A 17,812-nucleotide genomic window follows, 5' to 3' on the forward strand; every position below is an offset into this window, starting at 1 on the left:
CTGCGAAGAGACAAAGTACATTGATGTGAATATTATTCTGGGAGCCTGTTGAGCAAAAAGACAGCAGCACACCAGATCTTAGCTTAATGGCTTTTGAAAGGGATCAATCAGTTTCTCTCACCTGCACTGCCCTCAGCCTGGAAGTCCTGCAGTGAAACGGTCTTTTTCTCTTTTGCCTGCTGATTCTTCTTTTTGTCCTTCTTCCCTATAGCCTCTTTCCCTCCCCGAGACTTTGGCGAGGATGCGTTTGTGTTGTTGGGCTGAGTGAGAGCACATCATTTGACTTTAACTTGGAATTAAGGTTCCTTACTTCCAATTACAATTTTAAAAAAAACGAACTATGTAAAGTGAGACTCCATGCTGTATGGTCTTTTCTGATACAATTGGATTTACCAGAATCATCAGATGATGAATTTACAAGAGTGATGATTTAGAACATTCATAATGACGAGGAAACCTTTCCATTTCACACACAGGAACATTGGCATTGAATGGTGCAAATAAACAAGACACTACAAAACCCATAAATACAGACAGTGCAGTCAAAACCTCTCCAGACAAAGACTCACCAGAGACAAGTCAAAGTCAGGAGTCTGCAGCTATGTCTGACAACTGTACCCCTGCCTCAGATTTGCAAATATAAGTGTGTATGGGCAACTTACCGGTTTCTTTTGTTCAAACTCCAGTTTACTTAGAATCAGGGCCTTTTCCAAGTCGGCCTCATAAAGCTCAGAGGTTATCTACAGAGGAAGGAGAAAAACAGATTGTGTTACCGACTGTAAAAGCAGACATGAAAAGTTTCAAATGCTGTTATATTAAGGAAAGACAATTTACACCATTTAACACATCTGCTCTTTCCTAACGCCAGAATCAAAACAAGATGTGGAGTGCCTTTTCCTCTTCCGACAAGTTTGCAGTGACAGGAGAATAAAGGACCGGACACCTTTAGTAATAGCACCTAAAAGCCGTTTACTTCTAAGAATACCCTGCTTCTGGACGATATAAACTAGCTCTCTACTGCAGCTCTACTAAAACAGCTAGACATACTGTGGATTCTTGAAGGGCATGCCAATTATTAAGAGAACATTACAACAAGCTCACACATTTGTTGTTTTTGCTTACCTGCTCATCCCTCTGCTTCCACTGCTTCCACCCCTCTGGAGGCATATTGTGGTCCGCTGGTGCAGGACTGAGAAGTTCACCGGCTATTCCTGACAGTGTCATACAGGGGGGCGGGGCACTAGACTTCTGAGGAAGCTTCTTGAAGGCCAGATTGCGTAACTGGTAGAAACCAAGAAATGAGATTAATTCCAACATGGTCTCTCGTTATGATCACTATTGTTATAATTGCTCTATTGTTAGCTGTAGAAACCGTGACCATGTGTCTGCATGAACATAAGCATTATATTATCTGAACTAATGGACGACTTATTCTGTGTATGTCAAACAATTGTGAAACAATTGACTTTCCCAAACCCAAAAGACCTCTTCAAATACTTAACCAATACTTATTTTCTGTGGATTGATTAATTGACTAGCAGCTCTTTATTTCTATGTATTGTGTGCAAGGCTGCTGTAATCCCGAAATTTCCCCACTGAGGGACTAATAAAGGATTATCTTATTTTAAAGCAGTTTATTTGTTATAAAAAAAATGCCAAGAGCCTGGTGTTGTTGGTGGCGTGTCTTAAACACGGGTTACTGGTTAAATGATTAACCAACACTTGCTCTAAACAACCGGAAGCAACAAAAAAACAAACACAATCTGTTTTCAGCTGGGGTGAACTGCACCATCCTCTGCAGTTTCCTTTCAGGTGAAGTGAAACCACAACCATGTCACGTATGACACCGGTATGCATGAGGCAGAGCTGCTCCTGCCACTCACCTCGTTTGCCTCCGTCTGCTGCTGTTCCCTCTTCTTCTTCTTCTTGTCCTTCTTCTTGTCGTTGCACTGAGCCGCTTTGCCCCCGGCTGCGCCTGCCTTTCCTTGTCGAGGCTTCCCGTCCCGTCCGGTTTTGGTGGTGTTCTTCCCCGCGTCGGAGGCGTCGGAGTCCGAATCCGAGTCTATCTGGAGCAGGGCGAAGCGGGAGGCGGTGGTGTGGACGGTGATCATTGCCATTTCTCAAAAAGGGAAACTAACTGATGGCAAAAAAGGAGACAAAGAACAATACAGTTAGGATAACTTGGAGCCTCTAGTTGTAAGCTCTTTCCCCACAAAAACACACTGTAGATCTGCCGAACTCTTTATTTAGACCAACAAGACTCTAAGTCGGTGTATTTAATCCCAACAAGCAGTCGTTATAATACATGAAATTAACCGTTTACTGCTCCGTTCCCAGCAGGCTGGCTGCTAGCATTACATAGCAGTAAGTTAACCTAGCTAACGTGGAGCCTAGTTCGTTAGTTAGCTGTTAGCTCGAAACAAGTGCAAAAGTAGCGACATATGACAGTCAAAGACACATTCATGAACTCACGGGGATCTGTGGGTTTTAACACACGAGCTGGGTTGTTTCTGAAGAAACGGCACAAACACAAAAAGTTGCTAGAGAATACTTTCACCTGTTCGCGAAGGTGCTGTCGATTACTGTCGGTTTGCTATCAGTAACTGCCTGAGTACGGAAGCCCGATGCGGCCAAAAAGGACGAACGCGATTGGTGATCGCCCTTTCGCTTAACGTGTTGCTCTCCGATCCCTTTGGTGTAATTGTAAGCACTTTAAAAACACATGACACATTGAAGCGTTTTTTGTCTCTCTAACCCGGTTTAGATTGCCGCATGTACTGCAATATACTGGGATGCAGACTTTTGGTGGGATGGGGGCTCCAGGGGTCAGGGTTGAGGGGATGGAATGAGCATACACAATAAAGGCATGACAGTGAGATATGAATACAAGTAAGTTTACTACATTTCACTGTAATAAGAGTCACCCATATAACAAATAATTTACACAGCAATCAACATATAACCAATAGCACACAGATAGAACAAGTTTGTTTACAAAATAAATCATAAAAAAAACACTACCAAGCTTTATATTACTGTTGTAGTGCAAAAGGCTTTGCATATAGTCTAGTGGTCATTTTAAGTGCTAAACAATGCTGGAAATGAAATGTAAAAGATAAATAACCTCTCTCACAAAACACTTTGATTACTTTTTTAAAGGTTGATGAACACATTGTATCTTTTTAACTAGTATTGCAAAAAGGGAGAAGCCATTTGATGGATGCAGTTGTTGATAACCGTAAGGGGAGCTACTTTTTTATGACTACAGAAATAATATAAAAAAGTGCTGCTTTTTGCATTAAATGTCATTCACACATGTACATACAGTTTTAAAACTTGTTTTCTGTCTTTATCCAATGGAACATGTAACGTGCTGTGTTTGGATGTAGCAAGCGCTGAGACAAAATCTAAAAATGGCAAGTTTCCATACATTTCAAGTGCAAAGAACTGCCAAGAAGGCCATTATGTTGGCATGACAACACTGGCCTTTCTTCTCTTATTGAATGGCTTAACTCTGCAGCATTCAGCATTGCCGGGATCTGACAAATCTGTGACCACCAAGGAAGATGGATAAATAGGAAGACAGTGCTATGACAAGAGACTGAACTGGTTCACAGTAATGACACTTCAATGTTGCCCACATGTCAGTCACGTTCTTCTCCTCTGGACACAAACTCTGCAGGTGTCAGTATTCGTGGTTTTACTATTTTGTGGTATTACATTGACAGTGGTATGGCCATGAGAACAAAACCTGTTCAACTCAACATAGATGCGTCTTATTCTTTAGCATATTGCGAATATGAACATGCATTAAATAAACACCAGTATTTTGATGATATAAAGGCAGAGAGGAGGGCTCACTGACCTGATAACCCTGCAAAGTCCTTAATATAAGTGTTTCCATCAAACAATACGCAAAACGTTTTCACAAGGCTTACTTACACAATGCATTTTGTGATTGGTTATTCATGAAACATATTTCCCTTTGTTTACTAGCACACAGCTGTAATCTGATGTACACACTGCTGCTACCAAGTGACTCATAGGTACCATGACAACATCATCTGTTAGTGTTTCTGGGCACTTCTATGGAGTCCTCGAGCATTGACTCAGTGCTGGTATCCACAACAGACTGTCGCCTCCTTGTGGCAGAACCACAGACCTGCAGGTCAGCTGGAGAGATCTGTCTCAGCTCTCTGCGACACAAACGGACTGGTGTCATCTCTAAACGGTCCCCGGAGGGACCCTCCCTCCCTTCACTCGCCCCCTGGGATTGTGTGTGCGCCTGGTTGTATTCAGGCCTTTTTGCAGCTTTGCGTGCTTGGAGGTCAGAAAATGAGGATGGACAGGATGTTTGGTGTGCATGTTTCCTCATGTGAGAGTCCTGCTCAGCGGGCATCTTTGTGTGTGTCGTTGCAATATGTGTCCTTCTCTGTGCCTCATCGCTGTGCATCTGGGGTTCTTTTGCACTTGCGTGTATCAGCACATCGTGTTTTTGTCTGTGCCCCTGTGTGTGTGAGGGCTGATCGGGGTGAAGAGAGTCATTGACAAGCTCTTTGACTTTCTTTTTAAGCAGCCGACTGGAGCTTTTATAAAAAAACAGCTCTTTCTCCAGATGCTGCAGTCTGTCTTCGAGAGCCTGCTGGGCCTCTCCTGAACCACCCTCTAAAACACACACACAAGCGCAAACAGAGGGAAAAGTTAATGAAACAACATTGTTCGTTCATATTCTGTTCAGATATTCTGGAGAGGAATAGGACCAAAAATGTCATGTCGAAAACACCTTCCTCCAGCCCGATCTAATCTCCTCACCTTTGATTTTCTGCAGCAGTAGCTGGATGTTGTTCTGGTTATCATGGTGCTGCTGGGTGAACCCGCGGTCTGCATCTAGGGCCAGCCGCTGCATAGCGACCTCCATCTCCCTCAGCACCACCTCTTGCTCTCCGGCATGAAGCTCGAGCTCTTCACAACGCAAAAGCAAACGGCGCTCCTCCTCTCGAAGACAAACAACCTGGGTAGATTGAAAAAGTAGAGAAACACATCATTGCACATATGTCACAAATATGTTGGCTGTACCTTTGTTTATACTCACACCTGCAGATAAAAATAGAATAGATAGAGCAAAACATTTGGGAGGGAGTCAGCTGGAAAGATGATGGACAACAGAGGGAGCATTAAGGGAGGTATAATATAATTAGCATCACATAAATAGTGCAGCCATATTTCTGACTAACAGAAACTCATCACCAGGATTGGAAACAGGAATGGAGAGCACGCATTTTATCTTGCCTTGTTGAAATATTTGACCAGCAGCTCCGAAGCCTCACGTGGTGAGAGCCCCTTCAGCTTCCTGATGACATCACAGAGTTGGGCGGGTTCAGTGTTTTGTGGCTGTCGCGAAGATGAGTCTGTGATTAACAACTTCTTTTGTTTGTCCTGGATGGAGTGGTCTTTAAACTCCAGAGCTGCGTCCAGAGCTTCAATGGCTTCCTCCAGCTGAAGCAGGGAATGCTCCTCCTGCATGAAGACACGCACAAATGCAAAGGATGAATAATAAAATGCATCAGGAAATAAGGTCCTGTGCTATACATACATCACGTCTATCATGCACAGATTTAACGGTCCAGTTTTTCTGACCTCCTCAGTGAGCACTCTGTTGTCCTTCAGCTGAAGGTCCAGAGTGTCCCTCCTCTTTTTAAGCGTGTCTCTCTCTCTCTCCAGTTCCTCCATGGTGACTCCTCCAGTCCGCCTCAAACTGCTGCTGCTCTGCAGCTGCTCCTCCACAGAGTCCAACTGCACTGACACATGCAGCAGGTCCTGACTCAGAACCTGAAAACGTCATTGATTGATTGTCCACATCTGTAAGTGTCATTGGTAAACATACCTCACAATATTTACTAAATCTTTTTTTTTTTTTTCAACACAAAAATCACACAGGGGGCACCACCGCATATAGAGGCTGACCTGACTCTTAATCAGCATCTTAAACTCCAGTTGGCTTTTCTGTTGCAGGCAGGCCTCTCTGCGCAGGAGCACCTCCTCTCTCCTCCTCAGCTCCTCCTCCAGCTCCTGCAGCTCTGCTCTCTCCTGAAACACTCGCTCCTCCTCCTCCTCCAGCCAACCACAGCCATGCGGCTACGGTGACGACAAGGAAGAGCGAGGCGCATGGAGATGGAAAAGGGGAGCAGAGAAAGGGCCGGGTAAAGGAGGACGAAGATGACAGAGGAATTACGAGACAATGAGGTAAAACAAATAGAGAAGGAGAGGTTTTATACAAAAGAAAAGCTGTGAAAATAGCTATTTTTAGGCAAAACGTCTGAACTGCCTCCATATTTACCTTTTCCTTTAACTCCTCCTGGCGATGGCTTTTGCTTACAGTCAAAACTCCTGTCCTTTGCGCCTACAAACAAAAACACAAATAATTTACTGACAGATTTACCCGCATCAACTATTACATCTTTCTCAACTAAACTGAGATGTTGTGTGTGGATGACTTGCATACTACTACCAAAGTTTAATTTAGACCTATCATGGTTAGTAATAGTTAAGTCAAACTGATCAAACCAGATTTATATATAAACCCAAGTTGGATCATCAGTGCTGACATATAGGTTTACACAAGACTGAATTGTAGTTAATTATGTTCATCTCTATTCCCATTTTACTGTCTCGACAACACAGTGTTTTCCCCGGGTTCGTCAATCTGTACGACTAACCCCGTTTTGGTCCACTTCTTTGCTCGTGTTGGTCTCTCTCTGCTGCTTGAGGCTGCTTTGAAGCTGTGCTCTCTGCAGTCTCATGTGCTGCAGGCTGCGGTACATCTCCGCTCGGACCTGCTGGCTCTGCAGGGAAAGGCTCGCCAACGCGCTGGCTTCTCTGCCATCACCACGGTGCCTTCCATGTCTGTCCGCTGCTTGGGTCTCCTTGTCTGTCAGACAAATACACACATTTAGAGATGCAAATATTAAGGCCAAAGGTTTTGAAACCAGTATGTTATGATTCACTGGTGTTGTGCAGTAGTTGCCTGGAGCTGCAGTACAAAAGCCCAGTTGATCTAAGGTGAAATGAAATAATTATTGTCCATAGTAAACGGCAGAGGCTTCTAATCAAGTCACGTGTATGATTTTCTACAATCTCATCAGAATCACAGTTCATCCTTCTCTCTGTTGCTGTTGTCGTCCCTGAATTTCTAAAGTTCCTCTCAGTACTGTAGAAATGTTTTGACCAACCTTGGCCAACACAAACAAATAAGGACAAAATGTACTCACTAAACCAGTAAAACTACAAACCGACAGACAGAGGAATGCAGCAATACACAGTGTGGTTTTTCTATAAACCCACCAGTTTTGTCAAGCTTTTTGATGAGCTCTTCTTTCATGCGCATGTTGACGGACAGAGCTTGGATCTTTCTCTGCGTAACGCTGGCTCGAAGTCTCGTCTTCCTAATATGGCTTTGCCTTGCGTGGTTTCCCTCGGTCCCTGAGAAGAAATAGCAACTGACAATATGAAAAGGAAAAAAAAATTCTTGGATATGAAATAACTCCGTGGTAAGTCACAGAAGAGCTCTGAGACGCCTTTACAAAAGGAAAAAGAAACAACAGACTGCGAAATAAAGTCTAATCCATGTAAATCATACCTGTGGATCGCTGAGGCTGTTGTGCAAATGGATTTCCATTCGATGTTTGGTTTATTCCAGAGTTATTCTCTTTCACGGCTGATTTCTTCTGCCGGCTGGTCCATGTTCGGTTTAAAGAGCGCCTGGAGTAACGCCACAACATTTCATTAGGCAGATCATTTCAAATTAACTCACTGCTGTAAGAACAACAGATCATCTGAATGAAATACTATTGATGTGTGTCTTCCTATAAAGACAGAACCAGTAGGCTTGTAATATACAGGCTCTCACCTATTCTCCTCGTCCTCCTCCTCCTTCGTTTGATCCCCATCTTTGTTCTCTGCTTGTTGTTTTATGAATGGACAGTACACCTCATCCTTCTCTTCAATCTCAGCCAGCAGGAGATGACTGCGCATCTTAAAGGCTGCCATCACCCTCTCCAGTGAATAGGCTGGTGGACTGGAGTGAATCTAAAAGCACACATGCATTCGGACGTTATACGTATGTTGTATAATCGTTCAGTACCTACTACAATCAAATTCACAAACAAATGTCGAGTACAACCGGTACAACACACAAACACAGGGCAGCTACCTACCCGCCTGGGAGGTCCGTGCCCACAGCTGAGTCTGTTCAGAGGGACACTGTGGGGTCTCTTGTCTGAGTTCCCAGAAGCCTCTGTTTCCACAATTGCCCCTGAGGTTGCGTCCCTAAAGGTCACAAGGTCGCTGCGAAGATGGTTGATCAGGATCTGCTGGTCCACAAGTTGTTCGGTCTGAAAACATTCACACAGAAATGTTTGCGCAGATGTTTTATTTGCTAATAAACTACAATGCCGTAGGTAGTTTCTACTGTATTGTAGTGCTATACTCAGGACCCTTCAGCTCCTCACCTGTATACGAGTACGCTCTTTTTCTTCCTCCAAGGCCTGAAGGTGGGTTTTTCTCTCTTGAAGAAGTTTCTCTACTTCTTTTTGAACGTGTCTTAGCTCTGCATCTTTCTGCTCCAATAGCTGTTCCTCTATGGTGAGATATTCCTGAGAGACAGAGACAAATAGAGTTTTTCAACTCCAAAGTCTCTCTTTTAAATGTTTTCTTAAAATCAAAATAGCTTTATTATCCATGTAACTAAGGCTTTTGATAATATGGTCACCTCTAAGGCAATTAAGGACATCACAGTGGACAAAAAAACACAGACAAACACAGGCCTAACTAATAACATTAAGATGGCTTAATTCCATATAGGTATGCCAGCATGCAGGTCCCTGACTGCACCGACACACATGAATGGAATGTAGCCTGCGTCAATGTTATGTGACCTTTGAGATCTGACGTTTATTTTTCACTCGTTATCATTACCTTGCATTTCCTGAGTTCTTCCCTGAGCTTTTTTTTCAGTGGGGGGTGAGGATCCCCACCCCCCACTGAACAGTCCTTCTCATCAGCTTGATACGAGTGATTGACAGCCATCAGTCTCTCCTGCCAATCTTGCAGCCGCTGCCTGAAAGAATGACTTGAAGTGGATTCCGGGACGTCTGCAAGCAGGGCAGTAGCTTCCTGTGCCAGGAGACGGTACTGTGACGGTTCCTCTTGGTTCACCTTCTTATCTGGACCACACGTCCTCATCTGAGTAGGATGTTTGATGCAGTCCTCCTCTCCAACTCCTCTAACGGTCCTCTCCCTTTCCATCTCTCTCTCCTTCTCTTTCAGTAGCTCCCTCAGTGTCTGTACTTCATACTCAAGCTCGCCGAGTCGAGCGTCACCAGGGTCCCAGGTTGGAGGACAGGTTTTAACCTCTGTATGAGTAGATGAGGCTCCAGGACGGTTACAAATGTGACGGGCCTTGGATGCAAACTGCAAGACACTCAGAGTCTCAGCGACACTGTGGTGAGAGGGGCTCACGCATGCCACCATCAGCGTGTGGGCGGTGCCTCCCAATGAATCACGGAGGAGACGGGTGATCTTGGCGTCACGATACGGTATGTGTGCACTGTTGCAGTTGTTTCCACGGCGATTTCGACCAGGGTCAGAGAGGGCTCGGATGACATTGCCCAGAGCGAGCAGGCCCGTGTTGATAAGGACCGACTCCTTAAGACGTGATCCTGTGTTTCCAGTCTTTCCAGCACGTTCCGAACCCGCTAGGTCTACAAGACAAAGTTTGGAAGAGCGCACCGATTGTAAGGAGGAGTTGTTGCTGTGGTAACACTGGATGAGCTGAAGGGTGAGGATGGCGTGAGAGCGACTGGAGTGCTCGTTCATCCCAGTGGTGCCAGTGTGACGCAGGGCATTGCCTGTCTCAAGAACACTTAGTAGCTCCTCTGCTGAGGTGACGACCACCTCTTTGGCTCCCACCACCACTGAAAACAAACACAACCACACAATAATCTGTTTTATTGAAACTCGTTTACACTGAGTTGGAATCTTACTTTCCCCTGTGGGCAGTAATCCAATATACAAACGGACCAGGGTCAGACAAGCCTGAAAGTATATGTCTCATGTCCTTTGCTGAAGGGAAATCCTATAAGCTCATTCTCTCATATGTGAAACATTTAGAAATAGAATATTTTGCCAGTCAAAATTACTTTTGAATTACCTGTGTTTCCCTTCTCATCCTCTCTGATATGAAGCTCTTTATGAATGGTGTGCAGCTCCAGCAGGTCTCGTAGTTCATCCTTGTACAGCTCGATATAGGACACCCGCACCGTGGCTTCCACAACATCCCCGCTCTTCCTCTTCTCCACGAGTAACAAGAACAAATCCTCGGCCACAATGTCAATAATGCCTCCCTCTTCATCTGAGGTTTTGGAAGGAACAAAAAACATTAACATAAAACATAACATACATGTTGCAAAGACCAACGAGTGAAACATTAGAAGAGACCAGACTACAAAGATCCCCATAAACATACAGAAAAGATGACATGACAGGCTATAATACATTCTACCTCCACAATAAACAAACGGATGCAATATTGTCTAAGTTTCAAGTCAAAGAACTGCAGCTCCCATCGGTCCCAGTAATGAGAACGTCTCTGATCATCTTTCTAATCTTGGGATGCAAACTGCAACGTACCCAGGTTCCCCCCTCCGAGTGTGTATGTCTTCCCCGAGCCTGTCTGTCCATAACAGAAGACGGTGGCATTGCAGCCGTGGACCAGGGACTCCACCAGGGGCTGGACGCAGGACTCGTACACCTCATCCTGGGTATCCGTCGGTCCAAACGCGTGGTCGAAGGAGAAGAGTCGGTCGGAGCCGAGCATCACCTGTGCGGAGCCCGGCACCACCCGCACACACACCTGGTGGGTGTGGAGGACTTCTTTGGGAAGTAGGGGACGGACACGGAGCGCCACCCGGACGCAGACCTCGGCCATGACGGTGAAAACGTGTTTTACTCCTAAACTCTTAAACTGTTAGGATGTGAAATGTATCGTGAGCCAAAGGGCTCACGATACATTTTAGCAAAACAAATCGCCAGATATTGTCCTTGTTGTGTTTTTTATTGTGGTCCTCGTCGTCATCCGGCGTGTTGTTAACTTTGTCCCATCTCCCGTTTGTTGTGGCTTCTCGGTTGCCCGGGAAACCGCCACCGCGGTGGAGCAGAGGCGTTCAAGATTCTTCTTCGTGTATAGCGGACCGAGTACAGCAATCTTCTTCGTGGTGGGCGGACCGAGTTCAGGAGTCTTCTTCGTGGTGGGCGGACCGAGTTCAGGAGTCTTCTTCGTGATGGGCGGATCGAGTTCAGGAGTCTTCTTCGTGGTGGGTGGACCGAGTTCAGGAGTCTTCTTCGTGGTGGGCGGACCGAGTTCAGGAGTCTTCTTCGTGGAGGGCGGACAGAGTGACACTTCGAGGCAACAGCGCTCCCTTGTGACGTTATGAACACACAAGTTAAACAGGTGGCGAGAAAGTATTATAAAACAGCAGTTACAAATACATAGATACAATAAGCTCATTTAGAAATATATAATGAAATATAAGAAAGGTAAGAAAGAATACGAAATAGTAATATTTTATAATACAATTAAATAATATAATAATAATGATATATTGATAATGTACTTGACATATCCCTTATATTTATTTTTCTAATTTAAAGACACATTGTTATTATCCTTTCCCAAGAAAATGTGTTGCCACAGTCTGTACAAAGCCTACATTATATATATATATATATATATATATATAAATAAATTGTTGTGGAATTATGTGTAACTCCTATTCACAAGCTTCGGATGAGATGTTTAAATAATGATGAGATCCAACAACAACCTTTAAGCTTCTGAGTATTTATTCCTGCACAGGAAGGAACACGTCTGCAGAACGATGAACGTCCAGCAGAGAAGCACAAATGCACATTGGTTTTTAGCTCAGTTATATACTCTTCCTTCTGAAGGATCGGTAGGGTAGCACACGAACACGCACAGATAGTGTGTAATGGACGGGTAAAAGGTGCATCAGAGGTTATATGGTTTGCTTCATTGTATTATAGCAATTGTGGAGAGAGAGCTGTCCTAAAGAGGGTACGAGTTTCCGGGTCTTTTTAACGCGAGTTGAAAGTTATAGCAGACAGATAAGAGAGAGGGGTAACTTATAGGCAAGGAAGCAAATGGGGGGTGTTTAGACCATAATGTGTATATGTGTATGTATATACATATATATGTGTGTGTGTGTGTGTATAGATAGAATGTATATATATGTTTATACTGACTTCATTATATTATCCACCACATTGCACCTTAACTGCTTCTCTTTTGCACTCTGGACAGATGCAAACTCCATTTCGTTGTCATAGTACTTGTACTATGTGCAATGACAATAAAGATGAATCTGAATCTTAACATTATGAATCTCTTCAAAAATTAGAAAGGTTAGAATTTTCCCTCCAGACATTCATGCGTGACGGTAAGCAGTCACTGATATGAAATATAATCCCCAGAAATTCATTCCAACATTCCTTTAAAAGAAGTAATTTTACAAAATCTAATGAAAATATTTAATTTCCCCTGATGGCCGAGTGTCAGTTAACAAGCTTAAGCCGCTGCAGATACACCAATGTGTCCACCATTGTATGCTCACATGCATTGTATATATTGTATGATCACTTGCTCTTAATTAAATGTTTCACATCAACAACAGTAAACATCTTAATTGACTGCCAATGGACAACAGTGTTACTACCCACTTAAACCAACAGGCTACATTAAAGCTGGACAACTGTTTCTATTACAGCTTGAGAGAAGCTCATTTGTACATATATATCTGGCACAGAGTGATGATTGGCTTCATCTCAGGGAAAGGCACAGATGCCAAGGCTGCACGGTGAGAAGTGCAGCTGACTGTATGTAATGGTGCCTGCCAGCTCTTCAGTAGTAAATACAACGTGTGTGGTGTATTGGAATGTGGGCCATCTCTTTGTGGTGCTGCTTGGCATACGGCCACAGGTAGAAGTCAATGACTGCAGAGTTGATGTTGCAGGCCTGTCCGTCTCTCTCATGCACAAGCTTGTGAAGACGGTCTCTGATCAACTCTACAGACCAAATCGAACAACCTCGGATCTCGACCTCTCTCCGGTCCCCTGACTTGAGCAGCTCCCCTGGTAGAAATGGGAGACAAACACATAACACACAGAGGGATTATACCTTACTGTTTCTAAATGATTAATTTATTCATGACCATGTCCTGTCTCACCGTTGTTCAGCGCCTGCATCAGTGCGTCAGAGTATCGTAGCGCTCCGAGGTAGACGAGAGCCTGAGGGACCCTGTAGTCTGCAAACATGGTGAGCCAGTCCATGTCAATGATGTCACCCTCTCCCCTGGCCTCCATGACGCCCCAAAAATCCGCCACCAGGATCTGGGCTCGCTTGTACAACGAGATTCTCTTCCCCTGAAACAAACGGTGGAGTGCTATTCGATCTGTTGCCTTTCATTACAAATCTTGGCGCCAATGCAGGGGCAAAGGGTATGATTTGCTCCCTGGGTGTCTGTTTATTATGAAGGGAGCATTCTTGCCACACTGTCTTTGGCCAGGAGATGGAACTCTCACATCAGATTTCATCTTAATTTCTTCAACAGCATACACTTCCTTTATTCTTTTGAGATGTGTTAAACATGTTGTGTATTCCTAAAATGCTTGTAATTCAAATTGCCTTCCCAGTTGTGCAGTACCCGTATGGTGCACACAATGCATTTGAGAGAAAAACTGAAACAAGCCGTGGCATTGACTCTTTAAAATGAAAAAGATAAAATACCTTTAGGTTATTATTTTCCAAATGGTGTGGGAAAGTACATTTAGATGTGTTTGTAAACAGACACCTTTGCCACCAGATGCCATGGCTATTTTAGTATCTGAGATGTAGTAAATGTTTTAAACCTTGTCATGTCTTGTCTGTGAGCTTGTTGTGTAGTACACATATAACATCTCATGGATGCTTTATGGGGAAATAATTCTGGAAAACATGAACTTATCCACAAATTCCCCATCTTGAAATATTCCCTCAGTGTATCCCCAAAGCCCTCTGCATCTCTTACCTCGTACTGAGCTCCGTCCCTGTAGGAAGGGATCTTCTCCACGATGCGTTCCACCATCTTACGGGCGTCGTTCCCGGCCGGGCTGATGAAACTCCGGAAGCTTCCGCCGTGATCCTGCAGCACGCGGCCGCCTTCAGTGAGCACCTTGTTAGACAGATATAAGATGTGATGTGTTCAGGTTTAACTATTGCAATGAGTAGGAGGTTAAGAGCAGCATAACTTCAATTACCACTTATCATGAAGGGAATATAGTTTAGCTAATAATAATAATATATGTGCCTTAAAATCAGTTTTTCTTGGTAAATAAGAATCTGGATCTATCTACACATCTAATCTGTCAAGGAACATGGTCTGTTAGGTTGGAGTTTCATGTAATATTTCCACTTGTGTGAATAACACCTGTGTCTTCCCACACAAATATGCATACACATACGTAATGCACTATGAAAGGGTATAATAATACACATCCAGGAGTGTCCAATACTACGCTGAGTAAAAACACAAGGAACGAACGCATCAATAGTGATACCAATGTGAAAGCATCGAAGCGGCGTGTGAATTTTGATGACTGTTGTATCTCTAGTGCTGTGGATGTGGGACAGCACCTGGTGGCGCTCCTGAAGCATGGGCATAGGTGTTTCATTGTCTGATCGAAGGATGTGTCCCAACTCCTCCACACTCATCTGAGAGAAGTACTTTGGATCAGTGATGGGTAAACCTGTGGTGGAAGAAGCATTCAGATCACAGACTAAAAATACTCCCTGACAAATAAAAGTCCTGAATTCAAAAAATGTATTTGAGTAAAAGAACAGAAGTAGTATCAGCTACATGTACTGAAAAAGTACCATACTAATTGTGCCAAATGGCTGTAATATATTATAATAATATATTCCGTTTTTGTCATTAACTAATACATGTAAAAGCATTTTAAGGTTGCAGTTTGCCAATGTGGAGCCACATCTTGGATACATTACATACCACTGGGTGGATGATAGCACTGCATCATATCTTATAAAAAGTGACCAGTGCCTACAGCTGTCAGGTAATGGAGGAGAGTTAAACGTGCAATATTTCCCTCAGAAATGTAGTGGCATAGAAGTATAAAGCAGCAGAACATGTACCTCAATTGTGACCTTGAGTAAATGCACCACGTTATTTTCCACCACTGCCTGAGGAGGGGAGGATGAGGGATTGTATTATATTTATCTTTATCTACACAGGAACTACTGGGAAGAGAGAAGACACTCAAGCTACTAAGTTAGGAAGTTAGTTATGGCGTTCTATAATTACAGGAATATAACTCCACAGCAGCCAATTCTCGCTAGAGGTTCCAAAGACATAATTTGTCCTGATGTCATGCTGTGAATTCACACTCTGGAGCAGAGCTACCTGAGATTTTCTGAGACAATCACTTGTAATTATGAAGGCTACAGCGACCACACAGAGAGCACTATTTCATATGAGACATAATTGATACATATCCGGAGTCATTCACGCTAATTATGAACGATGCACAGTCGCATGCAGAGCTCCAAGCAATTTCCCAGCTGTCCAAGTTGTAGTAAAGGACACATACACAATGATTGGCAATAGCAGTGCACAACAAAGGCACACAGACAATGGGCATCAAAAAGGGGCTTGATTGTACATATTTCTCTCCAGAGATGAAGCTGCCGACAAAGAGGATGAATAATTCTGACATTTTATCACCCAGATTGTTTCGTTACTACAATCTGGTTTATTTTCTGTGTAAGTTTGGTGAATCCTGTTAAAATGTTGCCCACCAAATGTGAGTAACAGCTATGATGCATCACCTCAACTTTGCACCTGAGAAAGGAGGTTGGTTGTGTGCAAAATTAATCAATGTTTTTTTTTTGCCATATAAAATGTTGTCCGATTGAATAAATTAATTCATAACGTATTGGCGCTCTCACCTTCCTTCATGGCCCTGGTGATGGCAGCACACAGGGTCATGTAGCCCGTGTAAGTGGTCCCATCGTAGGTCACCTCACACTGTTGGCTTTCTTCCTCGGGCCAAAAGGAGAAGTTCATGGTGTCGACCACAAACACCCAGTTCAAGGCCTGCAACGTCGAAGAACACAAATTATCAAGAGAGCAGAAGTAGAAAAAAGGCTGAAAAAAGACTTCAACCAAAATGCTTAAACGTGCAGTGAGCGAGCAGGCAGTTACTGCACTAAAAACTAAATAGGTAAAAGAATCTGTTTAAAAGACTTCCTTTAGTGGACATTTGAAGTCTGAATTTGAAGGGGGATGTAAACTTGTGGATACAGGTGCTGCTCGACGTACTAACATTCAATTCACCAGTAGCTGTCTTGAAATTATTATTTTACTGTTCAGCAAAAGTGTACTTCTAAGCTGTCACAACATTATTTTCCAGAATTGTGCTTTTCCTCCATTGGTGGCCAGTTTTCATTCAGCAATAATTTAGGGTAACCTGGTTCTAGGCCGCTGAACCACTTCGGATTTGCTCAGCAATTCAAATTGTGTGAATAAAATGCCATGTTGGATGAAGTATTCAGAATCTTGATGGGTAAAAGTTAAGTAAAAATTAAGTACCATACTCTAAAATGACTCCTTCCAGAATTAAAAAAACGTCCTTCAATAAAATAGCTCAGAAGTGATTATCAGCGTTATATAATTAAAGTATGTTCTATTATTCCGTTTTTACCACGAACAAAAATCCAATTGTGTAGCCAATTCTGGATATTTTATTGATAGATTATAGTGCTGCAATATAATCATAGTTAGGATATCATGTTTTTATATAAAATCTTAAACCGAAATTGTCTAGTAGCTAAAGCTGCCCGATAAATGTAGTAGAGTAAAAAGTAATATCTCTGAAATATAGCGGCATACAAATATAAAGTGCCATAAAATGGAAATTCTTAAGTAAAACACAAGTACCTCAAAAATGTTCTTAATAACTGTAGAATATTAAGAGCTTATCAACATTTTTTGATTAGTTGATAATTAGACGATAACCACATCTCAAGCCATCGGAGATTCATCTTGTCCATATTATGAGTAGGATTGCAGATATGAATTCTGGGCCCTCTTTTAATTCATTGCTAATGCAATGTGGATTCATTTCTCATGTCCACTGATACTGTATTTCTCTGGGTGGTCCTGGCTGTTGACAAACTCCCCTGGTCGGAGGTGGGTGCTGGAGCTAATGGGTTCGCCTTCTTCCAGCCGCCGGCGGTCAGATCCTCACTGTGTCGGAGGTTGTACAGCATCTCTGCCACCTTCTGCACTCCTTCCTCTTCGACGAACACGTCCCGACTCCGCTCTGCTATGAACTGCCCAGACTCGCGTGGAAACAGAGGTGGCTCCATGATGGACAATGCACTACTGTATGGCGAAGGAACACACCTGAGAGGGACACATTCACCAGCAGTCCCCACATGAATCTAAGAAAATCACTATGAAAATAACCACCTGTTTCTTTCTGCTGCTGTACATCTCTAGAAGTGTGATGTAGGCCTATTTATTTGCAATATCAGATGACTTATTTTGCTCGTTTAGCGATTTTCAGTCCTTTATACTTTCAAGACATCGAAGCCAGTTCTTTTGTTTTAGGAGTCTTGGATCAAAGGAGGCACATTACAGTCTTTGTGAGCTGCTTCCAGGAGCATGCATGGGTGGGTGCAGAG

The 17,812-nt window shown here is 43.3% G+C and overlaps 3 protein-coding genes across 4 annotated transcripts in view; all 3 read right to left on the reverse strand.

Moving 5' to 3' along the window:
* gkap1 (G kinase anchoring protein 1) overlaps positions 1-2,608 on the reverse strand; it is an 8,927-nt gene extending 6,319 nt beyond the window's left edge. Inside the window, exons 1-5 of one of the 2 annotated variants that reach the window (XM_079221677.1) lie at positions 2,558-2,608; positions 1,884-2,137; positions 1,123-1,281; positions 663-740; positions 122-260 (exon numbers count right to left, since the gene is read on the reverse strand). In XM_079221677.1, the coding sequence (XP_079077803.1) occupies positions 122-260; positions 663-740; positions 1,123-1,281; positions 1,884-2,117 (610 nt within the window). In that variant the 5' untranslated portion in view covers positions 2,118-2,137; positions 2,558-2,608. Of the gene's footprint in view, positions 1-121; positions 261-662; positions 741-1,122; positions 1,282-1,883; positions 2,138-2,472 lie in introns of both variants that reach the window. The other variant, XM_079221676.1, reaches the window with a different exon arrangement.
* A 1,452-nt stretch (positions 2,609-4,060) lies between these two features.
* Positions 4,061-10,984, reverse strand: LOC306740200 (kinesin-like protein KIF27; the record flags this gene model as incomplete). The annotated part of the gene is made up of 14 exons (XM_079222304.1): positions 4,061-4,665; positions 4,813-5,011; positions 5,290-5,517; positions 5,638-5,829; positions 5,965-6,132; positions 6,338-6,400; positions 6,717-6,928; positions 7,342-7,496; positions 7,907-8,085; positions 8,214-8,390; positions 8,508-8,651; positions 8,974-9,971; positions 10,208-10,408; positions 10,687-10,984. The coding sequence occupies 14 exons, from the start codon at positions 10,982-10,984 to the stop codon at positions 4,061-4,063; spliced, it is 3,819 nt and encodes a 1,272-aa protein (XP_079078430.1).
* A 1,986-nt stretch (positions 10,985-12,970) lies between these two features.
* Positions 12,971-17,494, reverse strand: qng1 (Q-nucleotide N-glycosylase 1; the record flags this gene model as incomplete). Its single annotated transcript, XM_079221743.1, has 6 exons — positions 12,971-13,203; positions 13,299-13,494; positions 14,139-14,282; positions 14,744-14,856; positions 16,073-16,220; positions 17,306-17,494. The coding sequence occupies 6 exons, from the start codon at positions 17,492-17,494 to the stop codon at positions 12,974-12,976; spliced, it is 1,020 nt and encodes a 339-aa protein (XP_079077869.1). The 3' UTR covers positions 12,971-12,973.
* Positions 17,495-17,812: the final 318 nt, after the last annotated feature.

This window comes from Taurulus bubalis, assembly GCF_910589615.1.
Source record: "Taurulus bubalis genome assembly, chromosome: 8".
NCBI classification, from domain to species: Eukaryota; Metazoa; Chordata; class Actinopteri; order Perciformes; family Cottidae; genus Taurulus; species Taurulus bubalis.